The 18,531-nt window shown below is 34.8% G+C and overlaps 1 protein-coding gene across 1 annotated transcript in view; it reads right to left on the bottom strand.

The window, feature by feature from the left end:
• Myom1 (myomesin 1) overlaps positions 1–18,531 on the bottom strand; it is a 132,110-nt gene that overhangs the window by 97,709 nt on the left and 15,870 nt on the right. The window contains exons 3-5 of the mRNA XM_047525880.1: positions 7,640–7,780; positions 2,183–2,432; positions 1,435–1,592 (exon numbers count right to left, since the gene is read on the bottom strand). Of these exons, the coding sequence (XP_047381836.1) occupies positions 1,435–1,592; positions 2,183–2,432; positions 7,640–7,780 (549 nt within the window). The remainder of the gene's footprint in view (positions 1–1,434; positions 1,593–2,182; positions 2,433–7,639; positions 7,781–18,531) is intronic.

Below are 18,531 nucleotides of genomic sequence, written 5' to 3'. Positions count from 1 at the left end.
ATTCTTAAAAAGCAAGAAAAGAAAGATAGGAAAATGTATAATGAATGTATCTACTGAATTAAGGACTCTGCTTATTCGTGTATTATTAATATATTTTAATTTATGAAATAAGAGGAATTTTTATTGACCAAATAATATTTCTGGGAGCTGAAAACTTATTATTTGTGGATTTCTACAATAAAGTTTGGATTTTCTCTTTTTGAAGGGAAGTAATCAGATTTTGTTTGTTTGTTTGTTTGTTTGTTTTGTGGTGCTGGGGATCAGACAAGCCTCACACAAGGTACTAGTGCTCATCACTGAGTCGCACCCCGGACCCAGTAAGCCATTTTAAAAGGAAATGGCCCCTTAAAGAGCCAAATGAAGCAATTTCAGTGTCACAAAACATCACAGGGGGTTCTGAGTATAGAGGAGGCTCCTCCAGAGGAGGAGGACAAAGAGGGGTGGGACAAAGGCAGACTTATTTCTTACTTTTATATTTTAAAATATGTAAACTGAAAAAAAAAACATGTAAATTGAAAAAATAATTAAAAATATAAATTTTTAAAAAATGTAAACTGACGTTTAAAAATTTCATTTTTATGAAATATGTTCCTACGTTCCTCATCTTTGTTTACATTGTTCACCTTAATAATTCATAACCAATAGTGGTTTTTAATTCTTTGGTTTTCAAAGTCAAGAAGCCCTGAAAGAGTTTGCATACGTGTAAAAATTGTAAGTAAATCCAAAACTATCAAAGGCAAATTGATATCACAGGTGAATCTTTAAAAAACAAACAAATAAACCCTGCTTGCTCAGTCATTCTCACACTTCTGCTCTCTGTGGCAGATACTTTTCCTTTTCCATACTCAAGACATAGGGCAGGAAAGTGATGAGTTTAAGGATCACTAAAGCATTAGAATGCATAATGGAAGGAGAAAAGGTGGGCTTATTCTTAATGAAAAAATAGTCCTAGGGACCCATATTGGACACTCTCTCCCATCCAATTCCTTCCTCTGTTGATGTCAGAAAGCACGTTGAGGCTTCAGCTCACGTACGGGGTAGTGACAAGAGCTCTCTGGGTTTTAGGTTGTTTTTTAAAGGTAGCATTGCTTCTGATCACAAAACCACGCTATATTGTAAAGTGCACCAACGGAAGCGGATTGTTATGGTCCGTAGAGGTTACAGACATATTTGGTATGCAAATATGTATAAAGTAAAGACCCATTTTATAATAGAATTGTGAAGGATTATAATATGTTGTGTGTATAAAGATTGCTTTCTTATTTCTGCACATAAAAATTCATCTCAATATCCTCTTTTCATTCTTTTGAAAACCTTTACAAACTCATAGATGCTTTCATTGACTCTCGTGTACTGACAGTTCAATATGCTTCCACTAGCGGTAAACTTAACTCTGTGTAATTGATTCTATTAGTTTTCATAAAGATAACATACCATGTGAGACGAGGTTCTGGCCAGCCTGCTACAGAGCAGTGTAATTTTACATTCTCTTTCTCCCAAACCGTGTGAGAACGAGGTTTAATGATAAACTCAGGAGCATGGAGAAGATGGTCTTCATTCAACTTTCCATGATATGCCTGGGTTTCTTCTAACTGGGGAAGAAAAAAAAATATTATCAAAATACTACTAAAACAAAGTATCTTCTGTTGATGAAATAGCATGAGAAGTATTTTTATTTTTCCATTTGGAACCTTATTTTTCCATTCCCTTTCCCCCTTAAAAAAAAAAGATGTAGTTACTGAACATTTTAAACTTGACAATGTATTTTACTTCCATAAGATGGATTTCTTAAGTCTTTAGAACCTTATTTTTTTATAAATCTGAAATTCTGTGAAATGAGAAACTATTTAGTTTGCCTTTCTGTGGCCTCCACATTTTAATCTTTCTGCTTGTTTTCTTATGTCTTTTTTCTTGTTTTCTCCAAAGGTCACATATTTCTTCACTGAAAACAGATTAGTCTTTTTCTTTTAATATTTTTTTAGATGTTGATAGACCTTATTTTATTCATTTATTCATATGTGGTGCTGAGGATCAAACCCAGAACCTCACACATGCCAGGCAAGTGCTCTACCACTGAGCCACAACCCCAGTCCCCAGAACAGTCTTTATTCACACACACAAACACAACTTCTCACATGCATTGCCACCTTTTCGTAATTAGCATCAAGTTGTCTTTTCTTACTGTTTTTCTCAGCGACAGGCGCTCTGCCTTTTCTCGAATCGCAACTTTCCTTGACTTCTTTTCAAAAGTTTCCTCCTGTTGAAGGGTAGATGTGGCCTGTTTGGACACCGTGGCCTGTTTGGATGCTGTGGACTGTTTGGATGCTATGATTCCTTCCTCACTAGCAAGAAGATTCCTCTGGGCTATATAAGCAGCAGCTTCTTTAATTCTTTCTTCTTCTGTATCTGTAATTCCACTGACGTGTACTTGGCTAAAACACAAGAACAGCAAAATGTGGATATTGTGATGGCAGTAAAAAGATCGCCTACTTTTACTAAGTTCAAGGAATCAGAACTCAGACACTCTATTCTGTTGTCAGGAAAAAACTGACATAGAACAACCTGGTAAATCAGGAGCTGACTCTGCAGGTGTGGAAGTGGTCTTCCCCTTAACAAATGATAGTAATAAGACAACAGCAAAAATACTTATTATGGTTCTCGTGCTTTTCACATAGATCATCTCATTTCATCCACATGAAAATCCATAAGGTAAACAATATCACTTCTATTTTAGATATATGGCAACTGGGCTCAGAGAAATTAGATAACTTGCCCAAGCTGATTTTACTGCGTACCTTAGTGTATCTAAATACACTAAGGTGGGTTTACAATAAAACATGGATCTATGATTTCCTTTCCAGAAGACTTTATTATAAAATAAGATATAGTTTATGTGTCTGTGCTCCTGGTACATACTCGATCCAGATTCCATAACTTGGCTGATGCAATATATTTCCCAAAGATGTTCAATGTTTAAATATGTTATAAATTACATGAGAGCCTTATGCCTGCTAAATTTCTTTTTCAGATAGTAAATGTTGTGTATAAGCATATTATATGTATGTGTGTTTAATATGACAAATCTTCATTTGTGCTTGCACATAGCCCTGATGAGAAGAAATAAGCAAACTTGCAATGAAGGTTGTGGTATTTATAAAAATGGCTTGCTGATGATAATGATAAGTGAGTGGTAACATTCAAAAGTACTGTGCCTAGTATAGTTGTTCATGACAGAATTCGAGTGGTGATCTATTAATGTTGACAAAACTATTCTGATTATTTTTAGTCTCTTTCAATGCCTTTGTTTAAAACACCATCAGATGTTTCAGTGAGAAAGTGTATTAATTGTTCGGAAGATTCCCTTGAAATCGAATCTCCTTAAGCCTCTTAAGCCACAATTGTACATTTGATTTTTCTGATAAGAATTATTTCAAAAAAAAAAAAAAAAAAAGAATTATTTCAGAATTTAAGCTAATACTGCTGTAGTGTTTACAGGTTCTTAGCACCTGACTCTGCAGTTTACTGAGAGGTAGAACTCAATATTTGCCCAAGTTTGAAATTTCTCATGGAATTTTAGTAAAACATCTGGAAGACAAGATTAGTTCATTTAGTTTCTGACTAAACTTAGTGATTAAATTTTAATTTTTTCTCTATCTTTCCAAATATCAACAAGATAGTCTACACTATAAAATTTAATAAAATATACACTATGATTTAGTAGAGGGAAAGGAAAGGTGAAAATCGTTAGCTTGGTGTTCTGACATTATTACCTCTAGTATTTTCTTTGAATGAGTTAGGAAATAAAGAATTAGTAAGTGAAAGAAAAACAAAGCATCAAGAAATTTGTTTGGAATTTTCTATGGAAGTCAACGTACAACAGAGAGATTCGAAGTGGGTTCTGTAATATGATTCAATACATATCATGAAGAACCACATTTAATGCTAGTCTTGCCCCAACCTGAGACAAATCTAACTGAAAGAATTTCAAGTGTAAGTTTTCATTACCTTGAACTGTGGAAATATTGACAGCTCAGAGGGTGGAAGGAAGTCATAGCCTCTGGTTTTTCTATTTATAAAACAAGCTAATCTCAAAAAAAAAAAAAAGTAATTATTTGACATGAGAATTCATGTATACTTAAAAAAAAATATGTTGGGCCCTAATCAGCAGCAATATTCTAGTTTAAGTAAAATAGGGGATATTGATGATATTTCTTCTACAATCTGGGCACAAGAGAAGACATATGATACTACCACATTGATCAAAACACACTGCTATAAAGCAAAAATAAAAACTTCCTAATACTCTGCATATCTCTAATAGTCCAAATTCATAACCTATTGATGAACTATGCAATCAACCTAGGTGTCCTTCAACGGATGAATGGATAAAGAAAATATGGTATATATACACACAATGGAGTTATATATTCAGCCATAAAGAAAAATGAAATTATGTCATTTGCAGGAAAATGGATGGAACTAGAGACCATCATGTTAAGCAAAATAAGCCAAACTCAGAAGGTCAAGGGTCATATATTTTCTCTCATCTGTGGAAGCTAGAGAGGAGAAAAGGAAAAGGAAGGTTGGGGGAGGGGAATCTCAAGAAAATCAAAGGGAGGTGGGTAGAGGAAAGGGACCACGGGGTGGAAGTGGAGGGAGGGGGAAGTGATAGTAGCCAAATTATATGGTGATATTGTGTGCATGTATGAATATGTAAAAACAAATCCCATCATTATGTACAACTATAATGCACCAATAAAAAAACGTGGGGGGGGAAAAACCTATTGGTGACACAAAGCTAAATCAACATCTCAGAGTATAAGAAGGGGAATTTTCACTGTATAGAGGGAAAAGAGGGTGGGAGGGGTGGAAGGGGTGTGAGGGTAGGGGGAAAAATATAACAGAATGAATCAAACATTACCCTATGTAAATGTATGATTACCCAAATGGTATGCCTTTACTCCATGTACAGAGAATCAACATGTATCTCATTTGTTTACAATAAAAATAAATATATTAAAAAAAAATAAATAAAATGTTGCAAACTCTAAAAAAGAAGGTGGGGGGTAATTTTCAGGAGCCTTGCAGAAGAAATGATGTTTTCCAGCAACAAACGATGATAATAGAAAAACATGTACAGTGCATTGACCAGTCTTGGATAAGACATGATTAGCAGTCATGTGACTTTTAGCAAGCATTGATTTTCTTGTCCAAAAAATTATATACAAATATATCTCTAGGGTTGTATGGAGGATTTAACAAGATAAAATAGATATTCAATAAATGTTAATTTCTTTCCCATTCTCTTCTAAGATTGTTAATACCATCAATGCCATCATTTTGAAAAGTTATTTTCAACATAGTGACAAAATATAGGAGATGGATCCATATAAAAATATAAGAACTGGAAATAAACCCTCGAAGATCAATTTTTCACATTTAATCACAGTGTATTGTGAAGTATCATTTCTTGAGATTGGCCTGGAAGACATGAATCCATTTGGTGGGGAAAGTGCAGGGAGAAGACATTAGGAGTGACCAACTAACTTCATTTTGTGCCCTCTCAGGTGGTGAGATAAATCTTGTAGCCTAATGCTAAGTTGATGTGGTTCTTAAATGATTTTGTTTTGTTCTTTGTGTTTTTCGTGCTGGGGATTAAACCCAGGGCCTTGTGCATGTTAAGCACACACCCTACCACTGAGCTCTACCCTCCCAGCTCCATTATATTTTTTCTTTTTTTTTTTTCAGAGTGGTGGGGGGTGGGGGGAAGCAAAAGAGCCAAAACATTCTACTTCTCTAGGCTAGCCAACTCCTGTAATGAATATAGGTGCACGTTAAGTTACTGTGAATGTGGCAAGGATGTGGGGAAAAAGGTACACTTATACTCTGCTAGGACTGCAAATTGGTGCAAACACTATGAAAAGCAGTATGGAGATTCCTCAGAAAACTTTGAATGGAATCATCATTTGACCAAGCTATCCCACACCTCAGTTTATACCCAAAGGACTTAAAATCAGCATACTACAGTGACATGGCCATATCAATGTTTATAGCAGCTCAATTCACAATAGCTAAACTATGGGACCAACCTAGATGTCCTTCAACAGATGAATGGATAAAGAAATTGTGGTATATATATACACAATAGAACATTACTCAGCCATAAATAAGAATGAAATGATAGCATTTACCGGTAAATGGAATGGAACTTAAAAATATCATGCTAAGCAAAATAAGCCAATCCCAAAGAACCAAAAGCTGAATGTTCTCTCTGATATGTGGATGTTAATTCACAAATAAGGAAGGGTGGCTAGGGAAGAACAGAGGTACTTTGGATTAGACAGAGGGGAGTGAGGAGGGGAGAGGACATGGGGATAGGAATGATAGTAGAATGAATCAGACATTATTACCCTATGTGTATTATGATTACATGACCTGTGTAATTCTACATCATGTACAACCAGAAGAATGAGAAGTTATACTCCATTTATGTATGATGTGTCAAAATGCCTTCTATGGTCATGTTAACTAATCAGAACAAATAAAAATAAATAAATATAAATAACTGTGAATGGGTTTGGTCTGGGCAAGTATACTTAGCACTATAAACATGATTCTCGGAAAAGTTCACTTCAAAAAAAATCAAGGATATCAGATAAAGAAAGCTAAAACTTGAATGCTATTCAAGTTTAGGAAGTCCCTTACCTTCCTAATTGGATTCAGAGCAATTAAGACATAAGCCTCTGAGACAAGTCAGAAAGGAATTGTCAGAGATGGAAAGAAAATCCCAGGGTAACAGAGGGCTTCAGCAAAAACCACAACCGAATGATTTCCTGACTTTTAATGATCTACTTTTCCTTGACATTAGCTCCTGAGAGACTGAGGATTTCAAGTGACACCTTCACTAAGGGAATAGCTCTACATTCAGAGGAAAATAAACGGGGTGAGGTCCAGCAAGTTCCTGTTAAGCTTTCATTTTTGTATCTCAGACAAGTTTTCTTTCAAAAGCCTTTCAATATTATTAACACTAATAAAACAAGAAGTTTATATAACAAAGATAGAAAACTGGCATTACATAGACTTGTGATTTAGTGATTATTGAATTTGTTTGAAGTTTACCTGGATATAGATAACAATCTATTTTCCATTGGACAAACATGGGCTAGGCATTCAAATTGTTTCAGTTTTCCCCCTAATGAATAATAATTAAAACCACATGAACATCCACAACATTTTTCATTTACCTAAACATCATCTTTTTTTTTTTTTTTTTCCAGTTTACCCAACACTTCATAGTTTTGAGTCTTCCTTTTTAGCCCTGCTGTAGTGATTATATACAGTGTTCAATCGCTGGCATTCAAGGCTCTACTCCTGTTTCAATTAGTCACATAAGTAGCATTCAGTTTTAATGGTTCTTTTTTGACACACAGGCATCCTCTGTGATGGCAAGACTTTATGAAAAGGAAATCCATTTTTACAACTAACATATCCCCCTTGGTGCAGGGTTCTGGTGTTCCTAAGACCTTTCTCAACCAGTATGTAGTGAGTGCTTAATAAATATTAGTTGCTATCATTATTATCTGACACAGTTTACTCATCAATTCTAATAATCAAAACCAGGCATAGAAAGCACACGCACCGTCCAGAGAATATAGGCACCATGTAGTCACTTGGCAGATTTTCCTTCTCCTCCCCAGACAGAAGGCTCTGCTTGGCTCTCTTGGTTTTGGGGCTCAACTTGGAGGAATAATCTTCTAACAGCAGACTGGAATCTGTAAGCCTGAAATAAAACCCCTAACATTAGGCAAGAGCAAAAGTGCATTGAACATTTAGATAATAAGAAAAAAAAAGTGCATTGAAGACATTCACACTACTGATGAAAGGAAGTTTTAACTTCAGAAGAGTTTTTTCAGACTTTTAGATCTCTCAAGTTATTATCTTTTCTCTTTAGAACTAAAGATCTTAGAAAGATCTTAGAAAGATCTTAGAATGTACTCATACAGACACTAAAGGAAAATGATAATTTCATGATTCCTTCTCTTCAAAGTTTCAAGGGGAAAGATCAATGTTTTATATTCTCAAATATCCTTTAATGTTAAGATAATGTTTAAAATTTAGGCAATCTATATAAAAAAGTTTTTTGGTTTTTTGTTTGTTTGTTTGTTATTATTTGGTTTATTTTTGGCCAGGAAATGAACTCAGGGGCATTTAACCACTGAGCCATATCCCCAGCCCTTTTTTGTATTTTATTTAAAGACAGGGTCTCACTGAGTTGCTTAGGGCCTCATTAATTTGTTGAAGCTGGCTTTGAACACACAATCCTTCTACCTCAGCCTCCCTAGCTGCTGGGATCACAGGTGTTGCCACTGTGTCTGGCTTATATAAATGGTTTTGATGCAATTTTGCACTCAAATGCTTTCAAAGGACTCTTAAAAATGCATGCTTTTCTGGATGGAGATCCCAGGTGATTCTGATGCAGGACTCTAGGCTCACACTTTGAAACCTTCATGTGCATCCTGCAGGCTGACTCCTGTGGTTGAAGGAACTCTGGGTTCATCAAACAAAGGAGTTAAAACATGATGCAAAAATGAACATGTGACATCAAATAACTCAGAGAATTACAGGGGTGTGATAAAGAACCCTTTGGTTGGTTCTGTGTGCCCATACACAAGGGTGCAAATGTGCACAGGGAGGTAGTCAGTGTCCTAACAAGCCAACGCCTTTCCTAGGGAGGTGACATGAGAGCAGAGATGGTGGAGAAAAAGGATTGACCAGACAAAAAGTATTGTCCTAATATGTGCAGTTCCTGAATGAAATGAAATACATTTGCATACAACCATAAGATTGGTCATAAATTTGAGGAGTTCATGGACACCCTGGAGTCAATCTGTGGACTGGGTCAAAAGTCCCAGTGCATGTGGTAAGGAAGGATGTTAACAACAGGAGGTTGTGCAGAAACTCTGTTTTGTGCTTGTAATTTTTCTGTCAAGTTGAAACTATTCTAAAACATTGGCAATAATAATAATAATAATAATAATAATAATAATAACAACTCCTGGCCTGGTGAATACCTGAAAAGAAGATGAAGCACATGAGCAAGATGGCATGGGAAAACCCAAGCTACCCAGTTGAAACAAACCAGTCAAGCCATGGTCATTTCCCAATCTTTGAAAATCATTTGGTTAAGTGAAGGGATTACCTAAATCAAAAACAGAAGACAGGCCCAACATATACATAGTACAAAATGGGTAAATAATAATGCTAAAAACCAAATAGTGCTATACAGAGCTCTGAGGCCAGCAAAGAATTGCAGAGGACATGGTGGTTCCAGGCCTGGGGGTGCAGGTGGGCTAGTGTCTCTGAGTCTCTGGAATGGTCACGTGGAAATTCCCATTATCTTCCCACTTCCCCCAGAGGAGAATATCTAGTTCTTTTTCCATGATCAGCATTAAAACTAAAGGTTAGAGCCTTGAAGTTAAGCTTGTGGATTGGTTACCAATTGGAAGCCAGAGTGAAATTTGTTCCTGGCTGGTTGTTCCAGGCAACAGCAGAATGACTGCATCCTATACCCTCAGCAGGTCACAAAGTACAGGCTGTGCTTATGCAGATCCAAGTTTAAAGTGATATTTTCCTCTGCTCATTTATTCTATTACTATATAAAATAAAATTAATTATGAGCTCAAGTGTCTCACTGCTTTTCCTATTGCTAGAACAGTTGAATTTTCTAACTTCTATTTTGCTGGGTTTTGCTCTATTTTCTGTATTTCTATTCTAGTGTCTATAGTCATATTCTACAACCTTATTTTTCAGTGTTTGTTTACATCAAGATAGCTATGATTTGTCATTCTTTTCAGTATGTTGTTTCTTTTTCTGTCATTTCTTTAAGACATCTTTTTTTTTTTTTTTTTTTTTTCGGTGCTGGGAATTGAACTCAGGGCCTTGTGCATAAGACAGATATTTAAAATGATGAATTTACTACAAAGAACACACCCAGAATGTGATTATTCCATATCATAGGAAAATCTCAGCAACTAATTTTTATTGGTGCATTATAATTAGACATAATATTGGAATTCATTATGTCATATTCATTCATACACAATGCATCATTTGATCAATCACAACTTATTTTTTAATAGTTAAATTTTATGCTGAAGATTCATGGCACTATCATTAGCTTCCATTTCATAATTTATCTGGACAAAAGACTTCATAAAAAGTATTATGATGTTAGGTTTTACACAGTATTATTTAGAAAATACAAAGATCTCCACCTTTGTTATGCTCTCTAAAGTTTCTTCAGCTTTTGATTTCTAATAATAAAGGTGAGTGAAGAATTAAATGTTAAAATATCACACGAATAGATAATTTAATAATGCTAAGTTAGCAAGCAAAATTAATTAGAGAAATACAAATTTTAAAGAACTTTGTAATCATTTGAGGAAAGACCATGAATAGTCTATTTTGTCATGATCCATGAACACTCCAGTCCTACATTTTACACTACTGAATTTTAAAGTTGAAAATATTTTCAGGAGAGTTAAGTAAAACAGTAGATTTTGAGTTTCTTTGAACCTAAATAAGGTTTTGTTAAATCCTTGGTAAAGCTTTTAGTTGTGTCTAAATATTAAAAGTAACCCTCTAGAGACTAGACTTGATATGTTTTGATCTATGTAGATTTTATACCTATTAAAACTGCACTTGAGGGCTGGGGAGATAAGTTGGTAGAGTGCTTGCCTTGCAAGCACGAGGCCCTGGGTTCGATCCCCAGTACTGCAAAAAAACACACACACAAAAAAAAAAACCAAAAAAACCACACTTGATGTTCTTTATGTACTCTGCTTATATCTTGAAACTTTCTGAATTTGAAATGATGAAGGTCATGAAATTAAGCAATAGGTAAGGACTGACTTGTATATACCCCATGTTTCTCTCCATAATTGTGTCTAGGTGCATCTTTTTGTACTTTGCTACTAATTGTACCACATCCTTTGTTAATATGTCTACAGTTAACAAATTTTAAATAAATATCTTGGTATGCATGACGTTACCACACTATGACCAGAAGCACCACAGAGATGGTGCTTTTCTAGCCAAGGTCCAGAAAGTACTCTCTGGAAATATTCCAGGAATTCAGAAACAGGCTAACAACTGCATCTAATTCAAATACTGAAAGGAAAACATTATAACCTTCTCCTTGTACAACTTCATTAACAATGCTTGACAGGAAAAACAAGAACAAAACCTTTCATAGAATCCCAGAGCTAGAAAAGATCTCTAAGTTATTTATTACACCAAGTCCCTCATTGTAAGGATGTAGAAACAAAAAGCAAGTCTCTATAACTTGCTCGTGTTCACACAGCAAGTTGGTAGCTGAACTGGAATTAGAATCCATCTCTTATTTTCAGGTTAGTTTTCTTTCCACTGTATCTGTGGTCTCCAAATGTTATGACTGAATACTCTTAATCAAAAAACATTGAGGGCATGCCACCTCTATATATTTGTTTGTTTGTTTATAAGTTCTATGCATGTGCATTGTATAAACAGTTTCACTTGAAGGAATATTCAATTGTTAGGAAATTTTAAAGACTTATTTCAGTTAAAAAGAAAAATAGTGCTAGGATTTCTTTCTACATGTCCATAGCTTGCCTTTGTGGACTCCCCTTTTAGGAGACCATAACACCATGCCACATTGCATGATGACTCTGACGTTGATTTGAAGTTCACAAACCACAAATTGAGGTTCTGAGATCATCACAGTCCAGACAAAATAAAACCAAAAAAACCTCATTAAACTTAACATAAATTAAAATATGGCCTCTTACAGTTCTGTTTATAATCACAATATAATTTGGAGAAATTATCCCATGTCCCCATGAAAAATAAATTTATTCATACTTAGGTCTGACCAATGACTGCTATATTCTGAAAAGATTCAGCCTATCACTGCATTTCAGAAAAATGGTGTCTTGAGGGCATTGTCTCTGCTAACTTTGCTCTCAAACCCAGCATTGCCATCCCTACAAGGTCATGGCTATACTGCTTTATTGGTGATTCTATTTGTCTTTCCCAATGACTGAACTATGGAAAGAGAAGGACGGTCCCAGTTATCTTTGGGTCCTCAGCACTGTGTCCAGTGATGGCATTGTTCAATAAATGCTTACTGAATGCAATAAAATCAAGATTCTTCTTTCTGTAATTATACCCTCGCCCAGGGATTCTCAACTCTGGTTTCACATCAGAATCAGCTGATGAATTATTTAAAATTATCAATGCAGAGGCAGGGTCCCCAGTATGATGGAATGAGTAGCTCAACAGTTCCTCTTCTCAAAAAGCAATGACAAGTCATGACACATTTGTCAAAAACTCAATCAGGGCTCTGAAAAATCAATCAAAGGCATAAACTACACTGAGAAGTGGTTATTCATTTTTTTTAAAAAAAACGACTGAACTTCACATATGAGCTGTGGGAGTCTTTGCCATTCATACCTAGGCTGCTCCCATCCCCCACCTCCAGTTTAGTATAGTACATAAGGTAGTTCTATCAAGGTGGGGAAAGGCAGGAAAAGATGTGTTTACTGCCAGAGGATGCTAACTTGATCTGGCTAAAGCATAATAAAACCTCCAGCAAAATTGTCAGCAACAGTAGCAATCTAAGTGTCAAATAAGCAAGAGAGGACCAGGAGCTCAGCTAGCCTGAAATTGAAGTCATGGTTAGGACAGACAGCAGATTGAATCAGTCAGAAATCTAACAGAAAGATATGGAAAAACAAGACAGCACATGGAGTCTTCACACCTGTGCAGGGAAAGAGGGGAGGATCTAAGTTTTCTGCAAATCACTGGCTGGATGTAAGCCTGGGCACAGATGCAGAGGAAAGGCAAGAAGGCTTAAGGTCACTTATAAATGACCTGACCTGAACTCTGAAACTCATACACATACAGATCCATCGCCCAACCATGGAAGTTTGACTGCCTTAGATGTTCAGGTACAATGTCTGACTCTTTGTTGACTGGCCAGTGTGACCCCTAGGAATTCAGGCTTAAAAATCAGAACAAGAATTTTGAAAACAAAATGAAACCCAGCAGAGACATCATTAGCCATATGGTGCTGGGTAAACAGATTCTACAAATGCGTTCAGGCAAGTTATTAAACAAAACCACCATCACCAACAACAACACACTTGGTGGGAAATTCAGAATCCAGAATTGTGACAAGATATTATCTGATGGGTCCCATTTTCAACAAATTATGAGACATGTCATCAAATAGGAAAGTGTGATTCATATTAACAGAAAAAAAGCAGTAAATAAAATTGCTCCTGGGTGGTTCTTGATGTTGGATTTAGAAGACCAAGACTTCAAAACAGTAATTACAAATATATTCAAAGACTAAAGAAAAGCATGTTTAAAGCATTAAAGGAATTCATCACAACAACGATTCATCAAGTTGAGAACATCAGCAAAGAGAAATTAGAAAATACAAACCACTGGACACTGTGGAAAAAAAATGAGCAGTAACTTGAAAATTTATTAGAGGGACTCAACAGTAGATTTTAGATAGAGGAAGACAGAATCGGTGAACTTGAAGACAGAAATTATTCAACCTAGAAAATAAAAAAAAAATTTAAATCCTTGAAAACATGTGGGACAAAGTCAAATACACCAGTATATGAATCATGGCAGTGAAGAGAGAAAGAAAGGGCAGGAAAATAGATCTGAAGAAATAATACCTGAAACTTCCCACACTGAATGAAAGATACTAAGCTATAATTCTAAGATGCTTAACAAACCCGAGTAGGATATGCACAACTATACATATACAGAGAAATGTCACAGTCAGCACATACGACCAGAAGAATGAGAAGTTATGCTCCATTTTATGTATGATGTGTCAAATGCATTCTACTGTCATGTATAACTAATTAGAACAAAAATTTTAAAAAGCCAAAACCAGAGAGAAAACTTGAAAGCAATAAAATGATTCATCACATACAGATGAACAATACTACAACAATACTATTTATAGCAGATGTCTTACAGAAAAAAAAATACTTCCTAGAAGACACTGACATGATATAGCTTAGTGCTGAAAAAGATATCAATTAAAAATTCTAAATCCAACAAGACTCTCCTTCAAAACTGAAGGCAAAGTAAAGCTATTCCCAAAGACTCAGAATTCCCTGCTAGCAGTCTGCCTTATAAGAAATGCTAAAGGAAATCCTTTAGCAAAGAGGAAATGACCCCAGACAGTAATGTGAATATATACTAAAAAAACAAAAAAAACAAAAACAAAAAACCTCTAGAAAGTAAACAATTGGGTATATACAAAAGATGGTGTGTGTATTTGTGCACACATCTTTCTTATCTTGAATTATTTAAAGGCAAAAATTGCTTAAAATACATGTCACACTGCATTATTGGGTTTATAACATACATAATTTTAATATATGACATTAGGACAAAGAAAGAGAGGGAATATGTTTATTATAATGAGCAAAGTTTTTATGTCTTACTGGTATTAAGCTAGTAAAAATCTTAAGTAGATTGTGATAAATTAATGTGTGTATTATAATTCCTAAAACAATTAACTAAGAAAAGAAATAGTAGAGAAACAGAGTTAAAATGGTGCACTAAAAATTTCTATTTCCAAAAAACTCACTCAGTTGTAAATACATGAACTTGTTTCTATGTTCTCTATTCCATTCCATCAGTCTATGCATTTGTTTTTATCATTTTATAGTACGTATTGAAGTATTATAATGCCTTTGACTTTGTTTTTTGGTACCGGGGTTTGAATCCAGTGGCACTTAACCACTGAGCCATATTCCCAGCCCATTTAAATATTTTATTTAGAGACAGTGTTTCACTGAGTTACTTAGGGCCTCACTAAATTGCTGAGGCTGGCTTTGAACTCGTCATCCTCCTGCCTCAGCCTCCCAAACCACTGGGATTACAGGTGTGTGCAACCACACCTGGCTGACTTTCTTTCTTTTTGCTTAGGGTTTCTGTGACTATTCAGAGTCTTTAGTGGTTTTGTATAAATTTTAGCAGTATTTTTTCTAAATCTGTGAAGAATTTCATTGGTGTTTTGATAGAAATTACATTGAATCTGTAGATCACATTGGGTAGTATGGACATTTTGACAATATTGATTCTTCCAACCTATAAGCATGGAGTATATTTCCATTTTTGTGTGTCTTCTTTAATTTCTTTAATCAGCATTTTGTAGTTTTCATTGTAGATATCATGCATTTCTTGGTTAAATTTATTCATAGGGTGTTTTCTTTTTTTGTAGCTGTTGTGAATGGAATTGCTTTCCTGATTTCTTTCTCAGTAATCTTATTATTGGTATATAAAGCATTACTGATTTTCAAAATATATCTATTTACACAAAACAGGGAAGTAAAGGAGGAACAAAGGAACAAAATATATATGAGATATATGAGGTATAACAAAAATGGCAGACATTCTGACCTTATCAATAATTTTATTAAATGTGAATGGCACAAATCATCAGGTTGAATAAAAAATAAAAAGATCCAATTAAATCGATTGTATACTGTCCTGAAAGGTACACTCTAAATTTAAAGACATGTATTAAAGTAGAAGGATGAAAAAGATCTATTCTGCCAAGAGTGTTCATAAAGAGCTAGAACAGCTACATTAACATCAAACAAAATACAAGTTAAATGAAGAAATAATAGAGACAAAGAGGGACATTTCCTAATGATAAAAGGGTCAATTCCTCAGGAAAAAAAAAATAACAATAAAAATGCACATGTACCTGACAGAACCCCAAAATACAAAAGGAAAAACGATGAATTGAAAGAAGAAAAGAAAGTTGAAAAATAATTGTTGGAAATTTCAATATTCCACTCTCAGTAATAGATGGAACAACTGGACAAAAATCAGCAAAGACACAGAATTGAATACACTATCAATGAACTTTCTAGATTACTTCACCCAGTGACAAAAGGGTAACTGTTCTTTTCAATGTTCTCAGAGAGAATGGATACACTAGTTCACAAAACAGTCTTAATCTTTTTTTTTTTTTTTTTTTTTCTGGGTGCTGGGGTTCGAACCCATGGCCTTGTGCTTCCAAGGCAAGCGCTCTACCGACTGAGCTATCTCCCCAGCCCCTTAATCATTTTTTAAAAGACTGAGATCATTGAAAATATATGTATTCTGAAAACAGAAGAATTAAACAAGAATGTACAACAGAAATTTAGAAATTTATATTCTATCAAATATTTAAAGAAGAAATAATACCAATCACTTTTAATTTTTTTAAAATACAAAAAGGAACACTATCTACTTCACTCTATAAAGGTCAGTATTACCTGATATCAAAGCAAATAAAGACATAATAAAACTGCAGACTATGAACACAGACACAAAAATCCTTCACAAAATATTAAATAACTGAATCTAGCAACATATAAAGCCAAATGAAGATTATCCCAAGAATTCAAGGTGGATTTGTATTTGAAAGTCAGTTAGTTTAATATATTATATTAGTAGAATAAAGAAAAAAAACACATTCTCATCTCAATAGATGCAGAAAAAAGCATTTGACAAAATTCAGCACTCATTTTATGTTAAAACTCTAAACAAGCTGAGCACTATGACATGCCCGTAATCCCAGCAGCTCAGGAGGCCAATTCAGGAGGATTGCTAGTTCAAAGGCAGCCTCAGCAACTTAGTGAAGCCCTAATCAACTCAGTGAGACCCTGCCTCAAAATAAAAAATAAAAAGAGCTGGGGATGTTGCTCAGTGGTTAAGTGCCCCTGGGTTCAAACAGTGGCGCCAAAAAACAAACAAACAAACAAACAAAAAAATCCTCTAATCAAAATGGAACTTCTTCAATCTAATAAAGGCCATCTATGAGAAATCTATGGCTTAAAATATCATACTTAATAGTCAAAGTTAAAATTCTTTCCTTCTAAGATTGGAACAAGTAGTAATATCTGCTCTTGCCACTTCTGATCAACATTCTGTCGGAGGTTCTAGTCAGGTTGAGTAGTTAACGTTAGAAAGGAGGAAATCTACATTTGGTTACAGATGATAAAATCCTATATGTAGAAAATTCTAAGGAATCTACACAAAACATGCCAACACAAATAAATGAATCCAGCAAGGTTGTAGGATACAAAATCAAAACACAAAAATCAATTATATTTCTGTATATTAGCAATAAGTAATCAAAAATACAATTAAGACAACTAGCCGGGTGCAGTGGTGCACACCTGTAATCCCAGTGGCTCAGGAGGCTGAGGCAGGAGGATCACCAGTTCAAAGCCAGCCTCAGCAACAGTGAGGCTTATTGCAATAATGAGATCCTATCTCTAAATAAAATACAAAATAGGACTGGGGATGTGGCTCAGTGGTCAAGTGCCCCTGAGTTCAATCCCCAGTACCAAACAAATAAATAAATAAATAAAAAGACAACTTGATTCACAATAGCATCAAAAAGAATAAAATATTTTGAAATAACTTTAACAAAGTATAACACTTGTATACTGAAAATTATAGAACATTACAGTAAGTGAAAGATATATAAGTAAATATTCCATCATCATAGAATGGAAGACTCAAATATATTTGAATAGTGAAGATATAAAGAAATATGTACACATAACATATATAATTTATATAATATAAATATATAATATAAAAATGCACAGTATTATATATAAAATATATATCATACACAAAATTATATAGTGCAAATATATAATGTGCAAAATGCCATGATTGGCCATGGGAGTAGGATGTGAGTCTGCTCTACCTTCATGAATGGATTAATGCCATTATCAGAGAACTGGGTTGGTTCGGGCAATAGTGGGCTGGTTATAAAAGGTACTTTATCCCCTCTTGTTCTCTTTTCCACGTGCATACTCTCTTGCCACATGCTATTTTCTGTCAGATGACAAGGCAGCAAGAAGGCCCAGAACTGTGAGCCAAATAAACTTCTATTGTTTATAAATTACCAGATCTATGGTATTCTGTTATACCAGTACAAAAGAGACTACAACAAAGAGAAATTAAAAACTTGTTTTCCAGGAGCTTCATAGTAGAGTAGGGGAATAAATGTATTAGGTCAATCAAGGAAGACAGGATGGAAGAATACAAGGAAGGAAGGCAGATTAGCAGACAGTGCAAACAAAGTTTGATTTCACTAGTTTGACATTTGACAAAATACAGCATCTGTTCATGTTCAAAACACTAGAAAAATTAGGGATAGTAGGAACATACCTCAACATTGTAAAAGCTATGTGTGTTAACCCAAGGCCAACATCATTTTAAATGGAGGAAGATTGAAAGCATTCCCTCTAAAAACTGGAACAAGACAAGGATGCCCTCTTTCACCACTTCTATTCAACCTAGTCCTCAAAACCCTAGCCAGACTGATTAGGAAAAAGAAAGAAGTTAAAGAGATACCAATAGAAAAAGAAGAACTCAAACTATCCCTATTTGCCCATAACATAATTCTATATCTAGAAGACTCAAAAAAATCCACCAGAAAACTTC

This window comes from Sciurus carolinensis, chromosome 15, assembly GCF_902686445.1.
Source record: "Sciurus carolinensis chromosome 15, mSciCar1.2, whole genome shotgun sequence".
NCBI classification, from domain to species: Eukaryota; Metazoa; Chordata; class Mammalia; order Rodentia; family Sciuridae; genus Sciurus; species Sciurus carolinensis.
The sequence above is the reverse complement of the archived record's forward strand: the minus strand, read 5'-3'. Positions and strand labels throughout refer to the sequence as shown.